At 42.4% G+C, this 19,554-nt stretch overlaps 1 protein-coding gene across 2 annotated transcripts in view; it reads left to right on the top strand.

Annotated features, from left to right (window-relative positions):
• The window catches only part of ILRUN (inflammation and lipid regulator with UBA-like and NBR1-like domains), a 113,217-nt gene that overhangs the window by 83,107 nt on the left and 10,556 nt on the right, over nt 1-19,554 (top strand). Inside the window, exon 4 of one of the 2 annotated variants that reach the window (XM_007106292.4) lies at nt 9,339-9,667. In XM_007106292.4, the coding sequence (XP_007106354.1) occupies nt 9,339-9,667 (329 nt within the window). The remainder of the gene's footprint in view (nt 1-9,338; nt 9,668-19,554) is intronic. The other variant, XM_007106293.4, reaches the window with a different exon arrangement.

Genomic DNA, 19,554 nt, shown 5'->3' with positions numbered 1-19,554 from the left:
AGCTGGTGTGGGGGCGTCGTTGGTAAGAAAGCAGAAGCCACTCAAAGAGAGGGTCATTATAGCATTTTACAGCTGCCGTATGACCTTGGGAGAAATAGTTTCCTATTATCTTTGTACCTGCCTTTATCTGTGTCTGTCCTCCCAGCCCGATTAATGGCAATTTTGGTTTTTTTCCCCATTCTGAGCTGATTTCATCTTTTGTCTCAGACATGTTTTCACTCTTTGTTTCATGGCACTGATTTTACTGGGTTTGGGAAGTAGGGATCCTTATTTCCTCAGACCTGAAGTAAATAACTAAGTGATTCAATGATCGCGATTACCTGCCCCCCCACCCCCGCCACATACATAAGTTAAGGCAAAAGCTCGTGTGTTTTTTTTTTTTAATTTTTTTTTTTGTCTGCATTGGGCCTTCATTGCGGTGCGGGTGCTTCTCTTGTTGCGGAGCATGGGCTCTAGGCACGCAGGCTCAGTAGTTGTGACTCGCGGGCCTAGAGCGCAGGCTCAGTAGTTGTGGCACAAGGGCTTAGTTGCTCCGCGGCATGTGGGATCTTCCTGGACCAGGGATTGAACCCCTGTCCCCTGCATTGGCAGGCGGATTCTTAACCACTGTGCCACCAGGGAAGTCCCTCATGATTATTAAATAGGGCATGATTTGAAAAAATTGTGAAGAGGAGTAGTCTCTTTTTTGTTACCATTTCTGCTTTTCTTTCTGAGCCCCTCTTCCTATTATGGGCACTGGGGACTCCTCACTGTATTGTCTCATCCAGGCTTCCAGTGCTCTTTCCTGGGTTTCTCTTTATCTTCTCCCCTTTGTGAACTTGTGCCTGTTAATCTGATAATGGAGTTAACGTAGCTTAATATGTTCCTTTAGGGGGCATTTGCATTTGAAAATGAAATTCCTGAGAATAATATGAAACTAAGGAATAAGTCTTTAATGCACACTGTGGCAAGATGGGGTGGGGAGTGAGAATGGGTAGGGAAGCAGAGCTGAGTAGAGGCAGCCCTTCAACAGTCACTCTGCTGTAGATGGGGCCTGGGCCCCAGAAACCAGGAGTTGTCCTCTGAGGAGCTAATGAACTGGATGGAGTCTGGCTGTCCCATCTTCCCCCATAGATGCTGAGGTAGGTGCTGTGTTCATAGATAGTGAAAGTATCTGAGTGCCTGGGCAGGTGTCATGAGAGCCAGGCATGTGTTGAGTAAACAGTGTAGAAAAACAGACTGGAAGTTGAGACTGGGAAGAGACAGACACAAAAATGAGATACTCATAATGTTGACCTTTGCACTACTTACTGTCGGGACATGTTTCAGGCCACAGTTTACCAGTGCTCAGACTCTCTCCTTTCAAGCCTCTCGCTGAAGCCAGGCAGCACATATCCAGCCTTCCTACTCTAGAAATGAAATGTGAGCCTGTAGCTTGTAGCCCAGCAGCTGACTAGAGCTTGTTTACCTCTACAGACCCAAGTTGTTTCTTAATTCTCAGGGGAAATGTGGGGTTCCTGTTGTGCTATGAAGATGAGTTGAGCTTTAGGAAGGATTTGAATTCGCAACCTCCAAATCTAGAAGTGGCCTCCCTGGTAATCTTGTAGGTACATGCAGGCTAAAGCTAGCCTGTGTCTCCTGGTGCTCTTACAGCTCTTAGGGACGAGCCCAAGGTAGTTGCTCTAGAGATCAGAAGCCTGTAAGATTTCAGTCCTAACCACAGTTGGAATTACTTTGAGCGGTCCTTGTAAACTGGATTTTTGAAGGTGGTGCTTTCCCGAGTCCTCTACCCTTTCCCCTTCGGAAACCCAGACCAAGTGGAACCTATTAATGTGGCAGTTTATTGCTTGCTTTTTGTGGCTTCCATTTGCCTCTTCTGTGGGCCAGAGGCAGGCTCTGGAACTAGTCAGGCAGCTTCAGCCGAACATCCACATCAAGATGGTTCATTTGTGCAGTCATTGCTGTTTCCCCTGTTTGAAGACTGTTAATGTCCTTACTTCACTGCTGAGAAGGGGTTGCACTGGAAGGGCAAGATCTCCCTGCAGATGGGAATGACTCGTGTGTCCAGTTGATGATGTGGTCTTTTTGAGGCCTCTGAAGAGCACGTGACAGCCCCTCCTGCCTGCCCTGCTACAACCTTTTTCTACCCCCTGCTAGATCAAAGCACTCTCCTTTATAGTCACTTCACTACAGAGAGATTTGTTTGTGTTGGCTCCGTTACAACTTTACCTCTTAGTGTTTGAAAGTACACTTTTTTGATGCTATACTAATTTCTTTTAGTAAACTTTACTTTGGAACAATTTTAGATTTACAGTAAAGTTTCAGAGGTAATACAGAGTTCCCATATACACAGGTTCCCCCATTGTTAGCATCCTACATAATCATGGCACACTTGCTAGAATGAAGACATCAACATTTGTATATTACTATGAACTCAACTGCAAACTTTATTTAGATTTCATCAGTTTTTCCACTCAGGACTCTTCTGTTCCAGAAACCAGTCTAGGGTCCCATATTGCACTTAGTTGTCATGTCTCCCAGTCTCCTCTGGTCTGTGACAATTTCTCAGTCTTTTCTGTGTTTTTCATGACCCCTGATAGTTTTGAGGAATACTGGCAAGTATCCTTTATATAAAGTATCCTTTATAACAGCGGACCTCAACCTTTTTGGCACCAGGGACCAGTTTTGTGGAAGACAATTTTTCCACGGACAGGGTGGGGGGCTGTGGTTTTGGGATGATTCAAGCACATTACATTTATTGTGCACTTTATTTCTGTTATTATTACATTGTAATATATAATGAAATAATTATACAACTCACCATAATGCATAATCAGTGGGAGCCCTGAGCTCGTTTTCACTTGCCACTCACTGATAGGGTTTTGATATGAGTCTGCAAGCAGTTGATTTATTATGATCTCTGCAGTCAAACCTCTCTGCTGTTGATAGTCTGTATTTTCAGCCTATCCCCAGCGCTAGCATCACAGCCTCAGCTCCACCTCAGATCACAGGCATTAGAGTCTCATAAGGAGCACACAACCTAGATCCCTCGCATGCACAGTTCACAGTAGGTTTCATGCTCCCATGAGAATCTAAGGCTGCCGCTGATCTGACAGGAGGCGGAGCTCAGGCTGTAATGCGAGCAATGGGGAGTGGCTGTAAATACAGATGAAGCTTTGCTTGCTCACCTGCCAGTCACCTCCTGCTGTGCAGCACAGTTCTAATAGGCCATGGACAGGTACCGGTCTGTGGCTTGGGGGTTGGGGACCCCTGCTTTATAATGTCCCTCAATCTGAGCTTATCTGATGTTTTCCACATGGTTAGACTGATGTTATGGGTTTGGGGAAGAATACTGTGAAGGTGAAGTGCCCTGTAGGGGTGGAGGGTACTTGATATTTGCATAACATCACTGGTGATATTAACCTTGGTCACTAGTTTGAGTAGTTTGTTTGCCAGTTTCTCCACTGTAAAGTTACTCCTTTTCGCTTTTCCTACTCTATCACTAAGATAGAGTGGGTTGGAGGGTGTGTAGAATTTTGTTACTTTTTTTTTTTTTTTTTTTTTTTTGCGGTACACGGGCCTCTCACTGCTATGGCCTCTCCCGTCACGGAGCACAGGCTCCGGATGCCAAGGCCCAGTGGCCATGGCTCACGGGCCCAGCCGCTCCGCGGCACGATCCCGCATCCCCTGCATCGGCAGGTGGACTCCCAACCACTGCGCCACCAGGGAATCCCGAATTTTGTTACTTTTTAAAATATTTATTTATTTATGCCCTACCGGGTCTTGCAACATGTGAGCTCTTTTTAGTTGTGGCATGCGAACTCTTAGTCTCGGCATGCATGTGGGATCTAGTTCCCCAACCAGGGATTGAACCCAGGCCCCCTGCATTGGGAGCGCAGTGTTACCTACTGAACCACCAGGGAAGTCCCTGGGGGGTGTATAGAATTAAGCTCCACCTCTTGGAAGGGAGAGTATCTTTATATATTTTTTGGAATTCTTTGTAAGGAAGTTTGTCATTTCTCCTTCATTTATTTATATAACTGTGGACTCATAGTTAATAAATATACTCGTATATTTATTTTATAGTTGGAGTTACAGTCCAGTGCTACATTATTGTGTTGCCCAGATTGTTCCAGCTCCAGAGGGAGCTCTTTCAGGTGGCTCCTGTATCCCTGTAACCTGCCCCTATCCTTTTGTGTTTTGACCACTTCCTTACTTTCTGGTACAACAAGATGTTCCAGGCTTTTCTTATATTTTCCATGCCCCAGCCCTAGAATCAGCCATTTCTCCAAGAAGCCCTTGTTCTTTTTATTGGAGAGTAGTATTTAGAAACTACTACTGAGCACTAGGTATGTTCATTGCTATGGGGGTATCATTACTTCTAGGCCTTCTTAGCAGATAGGGCTAGATAATATATGTATACGTACTAACCTTTGTATACAGACATATCTATAGTTGTTTCTGTGTTTCGTTTATATTGATGTCTCTGGCTTTAATCCAGTACCACAGGGTTTATTTTAGAATTCCTTCTTTGCTTGCTTTCCTGTAATATCCTTCTTTGATAACGAAAAACCTTGCTCCCACCATCCATTTACTTACTTGTTCAACGCAGTATACATGTAGATGTATTGTACATATATTGTAACCTATATTCCCACAAGAAACAAATTTACCAGTTCTAATATTGTACTGTTTTTAACAATTCTATTTTAGTGGACAAATCATAGGTGCTTGTTTACATTTATTATGATGTGATTTGACCCATGATGCTAGCTTTTAGATATATGCAAATGTTTTTAATATTCTTACCATAATCTGAGATGTCTTTGTATGTCAGCATGTTTGATTAAGATTATGGACTTGGGCTCAAAGTAAAATATTTTGCTTTTATTCTACACTTCTCATAGTCTAAACTTAAGAAATAAAAGGTTATGTTCTCTCTTCAGTAATTTATTACACATTTCTACAAAAGGAAATTTATACTTATTATTAATAAGGTTTGTACTTATTATTAAAGGTTTTATCATATGTAAAAAGGACAAGTTGAATGAAATAATATTTACAGTACCTTCTAGCTCTAAAATACTGGCTCAGGTGCTTTTAAAAAATTACTTTAAGGCGAGACATTCTAAAATTGGTTTCTCCATTGGCTTATTAAGCCCTGACTGTGTAGGCTTGGCACTTGGTTTTACTTTCTTGGCTACTTTTCTAGGACACCATTCTTGTTTCATATGTCTGTCAGTAAAGATACTAAAATGGGACTGACTTAACTATAGGTTTCATTCCCTGGGCGCTTGGCTTCCCAAATTCCTGTTGAGAAGAAACAAGTGTGGGTTTAAAAAGCTATACTAAGAGCTGGAAGTTCTTGGTCATCATCATGGTCAACTTCTAACTTGAAGTCTGATCTTAGGCCCATGACTTCTACCTCCAGACCTCAGAACCTTCATCTAGAAAGTGAAGCAGTTCCATTGGATGACCCCTAAGATTCCTTACAGCTGTGATTTTATCATCAGCAATAGTGAAATATCTGGCTGCCAGTTTTAATTTTAGTAATTAAGGTGTTCTGGCAAGAATTGGAAATGGTCAACCTCTGAAATAAGCTTATTGGGCTCATCTTCATCCTTTTTATTGTTTGATTAAAAGAAACCCACACACACTATGTGTGGGATGAACACATTCCAAAATGTGAGGTCTATAGGTAGTACCTGGAGGGCTCAGATAGTACCATGTAGAAGGCATGGTGTACTGTTCATAATGACCCATCATGATAGTAACTTTGGAGGATCAGAACTGGAATTTTAATTATTGGTGTTTATAAATCAGTGACTTCTTAAGTGACATTCCTTTTACAGCTACTATGTAGAATCTGTGAACAGTACAGAAAAATAGCCAAGGTGAAGAGAGTGTGGTGGCTTTAAGTATGATAAGGCCCAGTGAGTTCTATTAAAGAAGCTTTAGTTCTCAAAGCCAGGGGGAAATGTCATTAGTCTCGTACTGCTACCAGCCTTCAGAACAGTCTGTCCTTTCTCATAAGCATTTAGTTTCCTGAGCTAAGAGAACAAAGCCTATTGCCTATAGCTAAGTATGCTAAACATACCATGTACTTACAAAAGGACTTTGGAAAACAGATGAGTGGAAGACCAAAGTAGGAATTAATGTACTGTAAGACAAGGCATATCCGCTTGGAAGAAATGAATAGTAGAGTGAAGGAATGTTGCCTTTGGTTAGAAAACCTAGAATAAGAGAGCACAGAATGAGTCTCCCTCAGGCTGCCTGCCATTGAATTGTTGTTTTTTTGTTTTTGTTTTTGCGGTACGCGGGCCTCTCACTGTTGTGGCCTCTCCCGTTGCGGAGCACAGGCTCCGACGCGCAGGCTCAGCGGCCATGGCTCACGGGCCCAGCCGCTCCGCGGCATGTGGGATCCTCCCGGACTGAGGCACGAACCCGTGTCCCCTGTATCGGCAGGCGGACTCTCAACCACTGCGCCACCAGGGAAGCCCCCTATTGAATTGTTTTTTAAGGCCCATATCATATTGGTTTATGAGATTGATGAGCAAGTCTTGAATGAAAGTCATCTGACCCACCATTACTGGCACTGTTACAGATTTCTAAGTGAAATGGTACTCTGCCTGTCTTTGTTTACAGTGTTAAATCAGCAGGTTGAACTTTCTTTTTTTTTCTAATAAATTTTTTAATTTTTATTTATTTTTGGCTGTGTTGGGTCTTCGTTGCTCTGCGTGGGCTTTCTCTAGTTGTGGCGATGGGGGGCTCCTCTTTGTTGCGGTGCGCGGGCTTCTCACTGTGGTGGCTTCTCTTGTTGTGGAGTGTGGGCTCTAGGTGCATGGGCTTCAGTAGATGTGGCTCGCAGGCTCTAGAGCTCAGGCTCAGTAGTTGTGGCGCACAGGGTTAGTTGCTCCGTGGCATGTAGTATCTTCCTGGACCAGGGCTTGAACCCATGTCCCCTGCATTGGCAGGCGGATTCTTTACCACTGCTCCACCAGGGAAGCCCAGGTTGAACTTTTATGATACTAGTTTACGTAAAGATTCACATTTGCTTTAATGGTAAGTGTGTCTGGCTGGGATGGATGCCCATTCCTGTGATCCATACTAGTGTTGCTAGTGGCTTTCTTCCTCTCCACAGGAGGTAGAAAGAGTTGCTCATTATAGAAGTGAACAGTAGATGTCACTGCATCTCTACTTAACTAAGGTTTTGGCTCATAGCTGTTTGGATACAACCAAGTTCTTAATACAGCTTCCAAATCACTAACCTTAAATCGAGTATTTATGGCTATCTGACACTTAAGATCCCCTTCCTCAGCTGTAGAACCCAGATTGAAAATTGAGAACAAACACAGCCCAAGAGAGTTTTCCTTAGTTTCCTTCAATTTCCTTTTTAGTGTATTTGTTCTAGGCTTATATATTATACAGTAGTCCCCCACTTATCTGTGGGGCATATGCTCCGAGACCCCTAGTATGGATGTTGAAACCACAGACAGTACTGAACTCTATATATACTGAGTTTTTTCCTATACATACCTACCTATGATAAAGCCTAATTTACAAATTAGGCACAGTAAGAGATTAACAACAATAACTAATAACTCAGTTGAACAGTTATAACAATATACTGTAATCAAAGTTATGTGAATGTGGTCTCTCTCTGAAAATATCTTATTGTCCAAATTTAATGCCTTTTCCATCTTAACTAAGCACTTATCACTCACTGTGGCTCTCACTTTTGCAGTTTGAAGTGCGACAGCAAAACTGGCACAAGTTTCCTTTTTCCTTCTTCACAACTTGATGGATAGAAGATTTGTTACCATAGGTTTTAGTAGCCTTATTTAGCATATGATTTTTTTCTTTCCTTATTCAGTTGAGAACTTTCACCTTTTCACTTGAAGCCCTTTACAGCTTCTCTTTGGCGTATCTGAAGTGCCAGCATTGATACTCTTGCGCTTTGGGGCCATTATTAAGTACCATAAGGGTTACTTGAATACAAGCAGTGCCGTAAGCGATTGTGATTGTCGATCTGATAACCTAGATGGCTACTAAGTGACTAACGAGCAGATAGCGATAGCATGGATGAGATGGACAAAGGGATGATTCACATCCAGATAGGATGGAGCAGGACAGTGAGAGATTTCGTCACACTACTCAGAACAGTGTGCAATGTAAAACTTATGAATTGTTTACTTCTGGCACTTTCCATTTAATATTTTTGGACCACCATTGACGTGGGTAACTGAAACCATGAAAAGTGAATCATGGGTAAAGGGGACTACTGTATTTCCATGTAGCTAACTGATGAAGTTTTATCTGCCTTTTCCTATCAACCTTATACCACTTATTTAGGAGCCTGAACAATTTTTCATATTTGTTTTCAACAAGGTTCACACTTAAAAGCTTCTTGGCCTTTCTATAGCTTGCTTTTTGAAAACCTTCCATCAGGAAAGTAGATGCCACTGTTCTCTGAATTGAGGTGCTGAACATCAAATTGAAGTGCCGCTTACTTTATTCATTTCTTTTTGAACCCATGGCTTTGACAGTTGAGGAAATAACTGAATTATGACCAAAAGTCCTATGGTGCATCTTTTAAAACAAATCTCTTATGGTTTCAGTGTTGATGGTAGGGTTTCCCTATCTGACAGAAAGGCAAAGTTGGTATTAAATTGGATTATTTTATCACTAGAAAGTGTCAGGCATACTAAATTTTGGTATCTTTTGAACACATAGATGGTTAAAATAACCAGGGTGATATCTGTTCTAATAAGTCAGGATTAATGCAGGCTTACACCTGTGTCCTGGTGTAATTAATAACTCCCTCTTTTACTCTCAGTTGTCCTAGTTTGGGCAGGTCACTCTGAATTGCCCCAAAGTGGGCGGGGGGGGGTTGATAAGTTGCAGTTTTAGTAATTATAAGCTTTTTTTTTGACTCAAGAGTTTTGCCTGCCCTGAGTTTTCTGAGTTAACCATGTACAAAATAAAGCAAAAACAACAAAGAGCTTGTAATTCTGGAAAAATAGTTGGTTTTCTATATATTGATCATTATTCTCTGGAGTAATGATTTCCAAAATATGGTTATGCATCAAAATCAACTAGTAACCTTTTTACAGATAATTTCATGGGTCTCACCACAGACCTCTGCTGAATTTGTACCAGAGTATGAATTTGACGTTACCAAAAACGTAGAACTGCATGCAATGCAAATGTACTGGATAACTTTGTCAGTAAGCTTCTAAACTAGCATGTAGAGGAACATTTCTTCTTATGGTTTGGGTGGTGTTTGGGGTTCTCTGTGGTGGCTGCTTTGAGCCTTGAGGGTATGCCTGGCATTGACATGAATTGCCTTTTTGTTTCAGATGTCATCTGGGTCATTCTCAGTGTGGAGGTGGGTGGACTTTTAGGAGTAACGCAGCAGCTGTCATCTTTTGAAACGGAGTTCAACACACAGCCACATCGCAAGGTAGAAGGAAACTTCAACCCGTTTGCCTCTCCCCAAAAGAACCGACAATCAGATGAAAACAACTTAAAAGACCCTGGGGGTTCCGGGTTCGACTCGATCAGCAAAAACACATGGGCTCCTGCTCCTGACCAAACCGAGCAAGATGAGAATAGACTCTCACAGAACTCTGTAAATCTGTCCCCCAGCAGTCACGCAAACAACTTATCAGTAGTGACTTACAGTAAGGTAGGTGCCCTCGGAGAAGAGGAGAAGGGGTAGGTGGTGGGCCTTGGGATTTGTGATACTCCTTCATGGCAAACCTAGAAGCCTAGAATGTTCTTTAAGACTGCTTAGCTCTCCTGCCAATGCAACAGCACAAAAACCTACCCCTTCTCCCCTCCCCCCTCCCCCATCTCCATGTCCTGTGGATGTTACTCCATCCACATTTATAATTTACTGCTGTCTCTCTGCTCTGGTTTGGGTGCTGAAAGAACAGAGTTCTTTACCTTTAGCATTAAAAAAAAAAAGTAAAAGAAAGTCAAAATATCACCAGCCATTCTTCCAGTGTAAATGTATACCAAGTGTAGAGCAACAGCACACCTTTGGAATTTGTTCCTACTGTGTTTTTTTGGTTTTGGGTGGGGTGTTTTTCCTGAGGAAATAGACAAGCTCAATTATTTATCCTAATGTTGTTGTATCCTATCCAAATGTTGTTGGGCTTCCACTTTATTTACCTAGTTTGCATGTCTTCTTGTTGATGTCTTTCCAGTCTCTTATGGCCCATCTACCCCCTCACCTACAACCCAGAGTGGCCCAAGTGATATTTTGACTTTTCACATGTGAGGAATAAGTGAGAGAATTGTTTGTTGAGTTAATCATGATTTTAAATATTTTGATTGTTCTAAGACAGTCTTCTAGGTGTTTGATTTTTTGATCTGTTTCGCTATGCTTGCTGATTAAACAGCACCTTCCATACTCTGCCAAGGTGACTGTGGTTCCTGGTTGTTGGTTTTGGTAGGTTGAATAAAGCCCTGATGCTAAGCGCTAACCGTTGTAGGTGATTTGTGTGGCAGGGCCTGTGAACATTCGTGTTCATTCTTCTCTGATTAATAATGTGGTATATTAGGCCCAGCCTCCCACCTATATAATCGTATAACTGTTAAGTCTTTCCTTGCTTCGTGTTGGCATTCACCCTCAAATTTTAAAAAATAATGTTTATTTGAGGGACAACTCGCTCTGTTGTAAGAATGGCATTTTTCTGACCAGTGCTTTATATGTGGTCTAGATCCAGAGGCAAATTAAGAAAAGAAACTTGGTGATGTGAATTCTCTTTCTCCACAGGGTCTAGTAAGAGGGACTTCATTCAACAGTAGTGCAACAGGATTGATTTATTGGTTGGATGGTCATTATAAAGGATTGTGTGCAATCATGTTAGTCGTACAGGATATAAGAGAAGTAAATTGGCAAGGCAATAAATGGCTTATATTTGAGGAGGACTTCACATTTTAACACTCTAACAAAAGATTTTCCACTAAGTTCCTATTGCTCCAGATTTCTCTTCCTTAAATTTAACCCTCCAGGGTATGACTGTTCTGGGTGGTATAGGCCCTAGGCTAAGCATGCCCTGTTAGAAGGAGAACTTTAGGGCAGTTGAGTGTAATGGGAAGATGAGAATTGGAGGAGGCAAAACCAGTTGCTCCAGTGCTTTCTGTAGTGGAAGCCCCTTCACCCAACTGTGAACTCCCTGGCTCAGCTATCACTGTAGTCTTAGGAGAGGGCTGGTGTTCCTGGCCAGTGCACTGCACTCGTTTTCCTGAGTTGTGAGCCTGTTAGTTGTTTTTCGCTCCTTTAGGGCTTTAGGGACTGATGCCTTTTAAGTCTGTCATTGCCCTGGCCCGGGGTGGGGTGGGGGTTGTCGGAATGGATTACCAGCCTTAATTGAGGTCCTGCCATGCTGCTCTTTTTTGGAAGGGCTGGGCTATGGTGAGGCTATTGAGATATTTCTTGAGGTTGATGAACTCATGGTATGTTACGTAATTTTTTTCATGAACTCTGTAGAATCATTTAGAAATAGCATTTGCAAGAACCACAGAGAAAAGGTTCTCACTGGAGACTATATACAAGACTGTTGCCTATAGTGCATTGAGAATGTGACACTTGGACCCCAAAGAGAAATCAGAGCCTCCTTTTCTTCTTAAGTTAAGCAGTCCTCTTAAACCGAGTGCTCTGAAAGGATTTCTGGCTAAAGTTGAGTCAGCTCCACCTCTTAGGGCTCCTTAGAAATGGGGTAGGGTATAGACAGTTATCAGTAAGTGTTCATTAACACATTTCTGCACTGATGTACAGAGAAGTGTAGATTATTGAGAAAGGAAACTTGAAGAATAAAAGAAGTTATCCCTACCAACCAGCAGCTCACAGTACAGTAGGGGAGATGAAACACGCATACAATTCAGTCAAGGTGAAGTATGAATTTGGTCAGTAGAGCACAGCACAGTCAAAGTGTATAATTTGTGTGCATGGCTGGAGGTTATAGTTACGGAAGGCAGAGATGAAGTAGAGGTGGAGTTGATGAAAAGAGCTTTTCAAAGAATGGACAGATTTGGAAAGACAGGAAGGATGATGGTAGGAGAACAGTTGAAGTGCTGAGGGCAGAATACTGAGTAAGGGATGTGTGGTCAGGAGATATGGGTGACGGACAGTGGGAGATACATTCAGTTGGTTGCAGTGTGTTCCTTTGGATGAAGTAATTTGATGAAAAAATTTGAGTGAAATAATTACAAATGGCTTCGAAAAGAATTGGGATTCTACTTAAATGAATACCTTAAAGCAGAGATAATTCATGATTCTAAGCATTTGTGTTTGGCTTGAGAATGTAGATTTATTTATTTTTAAAGGCAAGAGTACTTGAAGTTCTGAAGGGCTATAAGTGGCAAGATCAGGTATATACTAGAGTTATTTTTTAACCGTTCCTATGTGCCAGGTAAGTGCCAAGTACTTTACATGTATCGTCTTCATATTTTGATAAGAAAATAAAAGCTCCAAGGGGCTAAGTAACTTACCCCAGTCTCACACAGCTAGCAAGAGGCAGAGCTGGGATTCACATCCAGGCACCACGTTACTAAAGGTATTAGTAGGTGAACCTGGGCTTTCCTTAGATCTTCCTGTTGGGATGGAGGCTGTGTTGAGCAAAAGCATTAACTGGGTTGATGACCAGTGTCATCAAGGTGTGAAAGAAGCAGAGTTGAAATAAGATAAGTGTCTCTAATGTAAACTGAGGATTGCCTGTGGCATCTTTTTTTTTTGAAGAGTTCCCCTGTTTGTTGAGTCTTTAAAGTAGTGATTTCTTTTTCTGGTTGATAAAAATAAAAACTTTTTAAACTCTCAGGGTGTACCAACCATGTGGGGTTAATAATAAATAGCCCTTTTTATTTATGAGTGAGTGGAAAGGATGAGAGCCCCCTGGAGCGCTAGAGTTGGGGCAAGTGTGTTCAGTTCACACCAGGTGCCATCTTTATTGGATGGGTTGCCATCTTTATTGGATGGGTTGGAGGAGTACCTGATGCCTTGGTATCAGGGATCACTGAGTTGGCAATAGATTTGGTTTACTCTAAAGAAATTCCCTGCCTGCACTGAAGGCTGGGAAAGAACATGACGCTCTTGGAAGCCCATGACCACAGTTTTAGTAGGCAGATACAGTTTCCTGCTGCTTCCATAGTTACAGTTTAACTTGCTAAGGTTGGTAGGATGAAATGAAAAGATTGCTTTATGCACCTTATGTGAGGGCTGGGTGAATGTCAACATAATGGCCCATCTGTCAGTGCCAGGAACTAGACACCCCTGGAGCCCTTCCCCAGCTACCCTTGAATAACCCATAAGCTCTCCGGACCCAGTGCTCTGTGCCACAGGCAGGGGTGGTGGGGGGAGAATGGGGGAGCTCTGGGTGGGAATGCCTGTCCCAGCTCCATCCCACAACATCCAGAGGGCCTGGGCCCTCCCTGTGTGAGAGCTGTCAGAGGGAGTCAGAAAGGTGAGCAAGTATATGATGACCTGCTCCAAGGATTCATAAATCTGACTCCATGCTTTTGTTAAAGATTGGCTGGCCTCATTGTCAGCTAGGTTGTGGCTGACCTGTCCCAGGTAAACAATCAGACCAAGTATTGGTGAAGGTTAGGTGCTGTTTTAATGAATGCTTTTTATGTGATTAGGCCAAGAGCCTCTGAGGACAAACAGTCACAGTAGGGTAGGTGTTCACTCTGTGGACTCAAGACTAGTCTTGCCATGAATTCTAACTGTGACTCATCTCTGGAGGCTGGGACAGCTTCTGTTTGGACAGTGGTACAGTAGCAAAAAACAATGTGTAGAGGTGTGGAAGGAGAAAATAAGTCGTATTGAAATTAGGTACTTCTTTTTCTTACTTGCTAGTAATTTTCAAAATTTCTCAATGTTTTCTAAGAAGGCCTTACAGAGGAATAAGACACCAACCAAATGGTCTTATTCAGGACAGCTGGGAATAAGAGTGTGACACCAGAGTGTTCTTCAGGACAACCCAAATGCTTTGCTTCCTTTCTCTAAAGAGTAATGATTTACACTGAGGGAGCTGAAAAGAATCCCAAATTCATTTATTTTGTTACTTGGACTATGTGTCTTATTTTGTGTTTGCTCTTATTTTTTTTTTTTTTTTAATGTTTGGAGCTGGTGTTTGTCATATACTCCTCCTTTAAACTGATTACAGCCTGAGCCACTGTTATTACTTCCGCCAAGTGCTGGTTCAGAAGGAGAAACGTGTTATTATCTTTGGGAGAGGTTCCTCATGCTTGTCAAGCGTCAGCCACTGCCGAGTGCCATCTGCCCTGCCTGCCCACATTTGCACCTGCTCCTCCTCCTCTCTCTCTCTGACAATCACCCTTTAGTGTGTTTTGGATCTGGAGCTAGAGAAGTTAGTCTGCTTTTATTATATCAGAAATCAACTCTCTTCTAACCTGCTTCTGTCTGTGTTGACTAAGGCATGGAAGAGTTAATTTCTCTGTTTAGGTGAAGGTTTAGAAATGTAGTAGAGGTTACAGGGAGAGGTTTGGAAAAGGCAAATATTTTGCTATATGGGCCTGAGGATGTAATGGCTTGTGGATCTTATTATCTACTTTGAAGTAGCCAATCAGTTTAACATAATAATAAGGGATGAGTTTAATAAGGATGGGCCCAACATCTGCTCAGTTCAGAGCGCACTGAATTTGACCCAAAGGCAGGTGGTTAGTGTCCTTAGCTGAGCTAATGGCAATAGAGGGCAGTATAACCTTCCCACTGCCATGAAACCTGAGTCTTCGTTCTCAGGTGCAGACCCTTTCCCCGAAAGGTTTAAAGATGGCTCAAAGAGAAGCTGGAAGGAAAACTCGTGTCACTTGATATTCTTTCCAACTTGTGTTCTCCTCTGGCAAGGGACAGGTAGCAAATGCACATTACTCCCAGGTGGGGGCCACGGGAGTGCAGTAATCAGAGCTGTAAAGCTACCGTTCATTAAGCACTTATTATGTGCCAGGCACTGTGCTGAGGATTTTTTTAATTTAATTTTTATTGTTAAAATTATCAATGTACATAATTTAAGGAGTCAAGTAGATCTACAAAGTTTATTACAAAAAACGCTAGTCACCTCCCTGCCTCCCAGCCCCCAGTATTTGTTCCCCAGAGGCAGAGGCAGCAGTTTGACATGCATTACTTCATTTAGTACACACAACAGGACCATGATACAGGCACTGTCATTATCCCTATTTACAGCTGCTGAGACTTGAGGTACACAGGTTCCATGACCTGCCCAAGGTCTTGCAGCTAGAAAGTGGTAAAACGAGGATATGAACAAAACCAGTTGTTTTTGACTCCTGAGCCTGCTCTCTTAACGATCCACTACATTGCTTCCTAGTTACACATAGTGTTCAGGTACATATTTTTATCAGCCGAGCTGACAGCTGTGGGCTAGGGAGAGCATGCATGCTTTCTATAGTACACTGCTACATTTCAAATGAGGATCAAGCCAATTATTGGCCAGCTATTATGTGACTTCTCTACTGCTAAACCCCTTCTCTCCACAAGCTATTATCTATGGAAGCTACAGAAATCAGCCTTTCTCTCCAGCCTCTATGAATGGAAAAGAGTCCCTAGAACCTCCGTGGTCACTTGGGTTTAGATTTTTGGTGACATTGAAATTTCCATTAACTCACTTTTGTGACAGCAGCACCTATACCTCTTGAAGTCACCTGTCTATTCCTGATTGTGGCCAAAAGATACAGTCTCTAGAGTTTTTCATTTTTCTGTAGTGAATTTAACATTTCCCTTTGAACATACTTAGTATTTTAAAACTAGAACATACTTAGGGACGATCTAACTTCCTTTAAAGCCAGATTTAGTTTCTGCAAAGGCTATCTGGAGAAAGAATATTTTACAGTCAGTACAAGTCCTGAGGTGGAAGTTCACCTGGTTTGTTCAAGACCAGAGTGGGTAGGAACAGGGTAGAGGGAAATGAAGTCAGGGCATGAAAACCAGATCATGGAAGGGTTTGTGGGCCTTTGTGACGCTTTGGGCTTTTGCACTGAGGGACAGAGGGAACCACTGAAGGATTTTGAGCAGAGGGGTGATGTGGTCTGACTTCATGCCAGAGAGTGAAAGGATCACTCTCTGGCTCTCTTGTGGAGAGTACAGGGCAAGGATAGAAGCAGGGGACCAGTAGGGAAGTTAGTGCAATCATCTAGATAAAGAGAATGGGTGCTTTGGACCAGATCGGTAGCAGCAGAGGTAGGAGAGGTCTGTGTCTGGATCTGGTTTGTTAGCTAGAACTAACAGGATTTTCTAATGGGTTGGAAGTGGGGTGTAAGAGGGAATAAATGATAACACCAAGGTTTTTGGCCTGAGCAACTAAAAGGGTAAAATTGCCATCCATGGAGAGAGGAAAGGCTATGGTAGAGGTGGGGAGAGATCAGGAATTCATTTTGGGTGCATTGGCATCCAAATGGAGGTATCAAGTTGGCTGTTGTATATCCAGATTGGATATAGAGTTTAGGAGAGAGGGTTTGGGTGGAGATAAAAAATTTGGGAGTCATTTCATGTGGATGGTGTCTAACGCTATAAGCCTGGCTGCAATCCACAGTGATGAGTCTATGTAAAGCAGGGTTTTCTCAGCCAACAGAGTAAGCCTATTGACATTTTAGGCTGGATGAGTCTTCTTTTGCTGCAGGGGGCAGTGGGGTATGGATCTTATGCATTGTAAGATGTTCAGCAGCATCCCTGGCCTTTACCCACTGGCTGCCAGTAGTACCTCCCTAGCCCCAAGTGTAAGAGCCCAAAACATCTCCAGGCATTGCCAAATGCCCCCTGGGGCAGGGACAAAACTTCCCTACTTGGAAACCACTGGTATAGATGGAGAAGAGGTCCAAGGACTGAGCTTAATGCTATCTGTCTAACATGTAAAACTGCTGTTACTCAAAGCACCTCTACTGCATTTATTCTTATTCTTAATTCACAGCACTCTTGTGACTTTTGTAGTTAGTTATACTCTTCATTTGACAAAACAATAAGGAAGTTGTAAGTGACTTGCTCACATTCACCCAGCAAATTGGGGGTGGGCCATGGGCTGGAACCCAGGGAACCCAGTTGGAGTCTAGTGTTCTTCTACACCACACTATGCTGAGGCTTGCTGGCAGAAGCAAAGTTTGTTTGCTGTTCTCTGAAGGTAGTTTATACACTTAGTGTCAGGTTGTAGAGACCTTTTTCGTCTTCAGGAGCTACAAAAGAATTTGTGACCAAGAAGGAAGCAGTGCCCTGCAACTGAGGAACCTGCCCCTGTTCACTGGCAAATTAGCACATTCTGTACAGAAGGGGTTTGCCAGGAGACTCTGGTTTAATGATATTAAGATGTCTCTCGGGGCTTCCCTGGTGGCGCAGTGGTTGCGCGTCCGCCTGCCGATGCAGGGGAACCGGATTCGCGCCCCGGTCTGGGAGGATCCCGCATGCCGCGGAGCGGCTGGGCCCGTGAACCATGGCCGCTGAGCCTGCGCGTCCGGAGCCTGTGCTCCGCAACGGGAGCGGCCGCAACAGAGGGAGGCCCGCATACCACCAAAAAAAAAAAAAAAAAGATGTCTCTCTTTTGAAAACCCTGAGGAACCAGCAAAGTCCTCCCAGCCTTGTTGGTGTTTGCATTGGCATGGGTCATGTGTGCATTTTAGAAATAAATTAAGCAAACACTATGAGCCTTAGAAAATGTCTTTTGTTGTTTGTAACATTACTATCTGACTGAGAATGAAAAGTATCTCCAGGAACTCTCTCTTTTGTACCTCAACAGCTTCAAAGTGGAACGTTCAGCTCCGTCTTCTTTACTTTGGGACTCTGAGCATTGTTTTAGGCTGAGCTGATGCTGGGCAGTCTTGTACCTGAAACAGAGCTAGTGTTCCCAAGATAGCATATTTTACTTCAGTTTTAAGGACGTATTCTTTTCCCGGTACTCTGAATTTAGCATTTTAATTTCTGATGAAAATTCTCAAAGTGGGACTGGTGAAATTCAAGCAGATAAGTATAATTCAAAAGTATGAGGTTACATAGCCTTATCCAGCAGAGGGCAGACAGCAGAAGCAAGAAGAACTGCAGTCCTGCAGCCTGTGGAACAAAAACCACATTCACAGGAAGATAGACAAGATGAAAAGGCAGAGGGCTATGTACCAGATGAAGGAACAAGATAAAACCCCAGAAAAACAACTAAATGAAGTGGAGATAGGCAACCTTCCAGAAAAAGAATTCAGAATAATGATAGTGAAGATGATCCAGGACCTCGGAAAAAGAATGGAGGCAAAGATCGAGAAGATGCAAGAAATGTTTAACAAAGACCTAGAAGAATTAAAGAACAAACAAACAGAAGAATTAAAGAACAAACAAACACTACACTAGAAGGAATCAATAGCAGAATAACTGAGGCAGAAGAACGGATAACTGACCTGGAAGACAGAATGGTGGAATTCACTGATGCAGAACAGAATAAAGAAAAAAGAATGAAAAGAAATGAAGACAGCCTAAGAGACCTCTGGGACAACATTAAACGCAACAACATTCGCACTGTAGGGGTCCCAGAGGAGAAGAGAGAGAGAAGGGACACAAGAAAATATTTGAAGAGATTATAGTCGAAAACTTCCCTAACATGGGAAAGAAAATAGCCACCCAAGTCCAGGAAACGCAGCTAGTCCCATATAGGATAAACCCAAGGAGAAACACGCCGAGACACACAGTAATCAATTGGCAAAATTAAAGACAAAGAAAAATTATTGAAAGCAGTAAGGGAAAAATGACAAATAACATACAAGGGAACCTCCCATAAGGTTAACAGCTGATTTCTCAGCAGAAACTCTACAAGCCACAAGGGAGTGGCATGACATATTTAAAGTGATGAAAGGGAAGAACATATAACCAAGATTACTCTACCAGGCAGGGATCTCATTCAGATTCGATGGAGAAATCAAAAGCTTTACAGAGAAGCAAAAGCTAAGAGAATTCAGCTCTACAACAAATGATAAAGGAACTTCTCTAAGTGGGAAATACAAGAGAAGATAAGGACCTACAAAAACAAACCCAAAACAATTAAGAAAGTGGTCATAGGAACATACATATCGATAATTACCTTAAACGTGAATGGATTAAATGCTCCAACCAAAAGACACAGGCTTGCTGAATGGATACAAAAACAAGACCCATATATATGCTGTCTACAAGAGACCCACTTCAGACCTAGGGACACATACAGACTGAAAGTGAGGGGATGGAAAAAGATATTCCATGCAAATGGAAATCAAAAGAAAGCTGGAGTAGCAATACTCATATCAGATAAAATAGACTTTAAAAGAAAGAATGTTACACGAGGCAAGGAAGTACACTACATACTGATCAAGGGATCAATCCAAAGAGAAGATATAACAATCATAAATATATATGCACCCAACATAGAAGCACCTCAATACATAAGGCAATTGCTAACAGCTGTAAAAGAGGAAATCGACAGTAACACAGTAATAGTGGGGGACTTGTAACACCTCACACCAATGGACAGATCATCCAAAATGAAAATAAATAAGGAAACACAAGCTTTAAATGACACAATAGACCAGATA

The sequence above is a fragment of the Physeter macrocephalus genome, chromosome 18 (genome assembly GCF_002837175.3).
Source record: "Physeter macrocephalus isolate SW-GA chromosome 18, ASM283717v5, whole genome shotgun sequence".
Taxonomy (NCBI): Eukaryota; Metazoa; Chordata; class Mammalia; order Artiodactyla; family Physeteridae; genus Physeter; species Physeter macrocephalus.
Note: the sequence above shows the minus strand (reverse complement) of the source record. Positions and strands in the feature narration are given on the sequence as shown.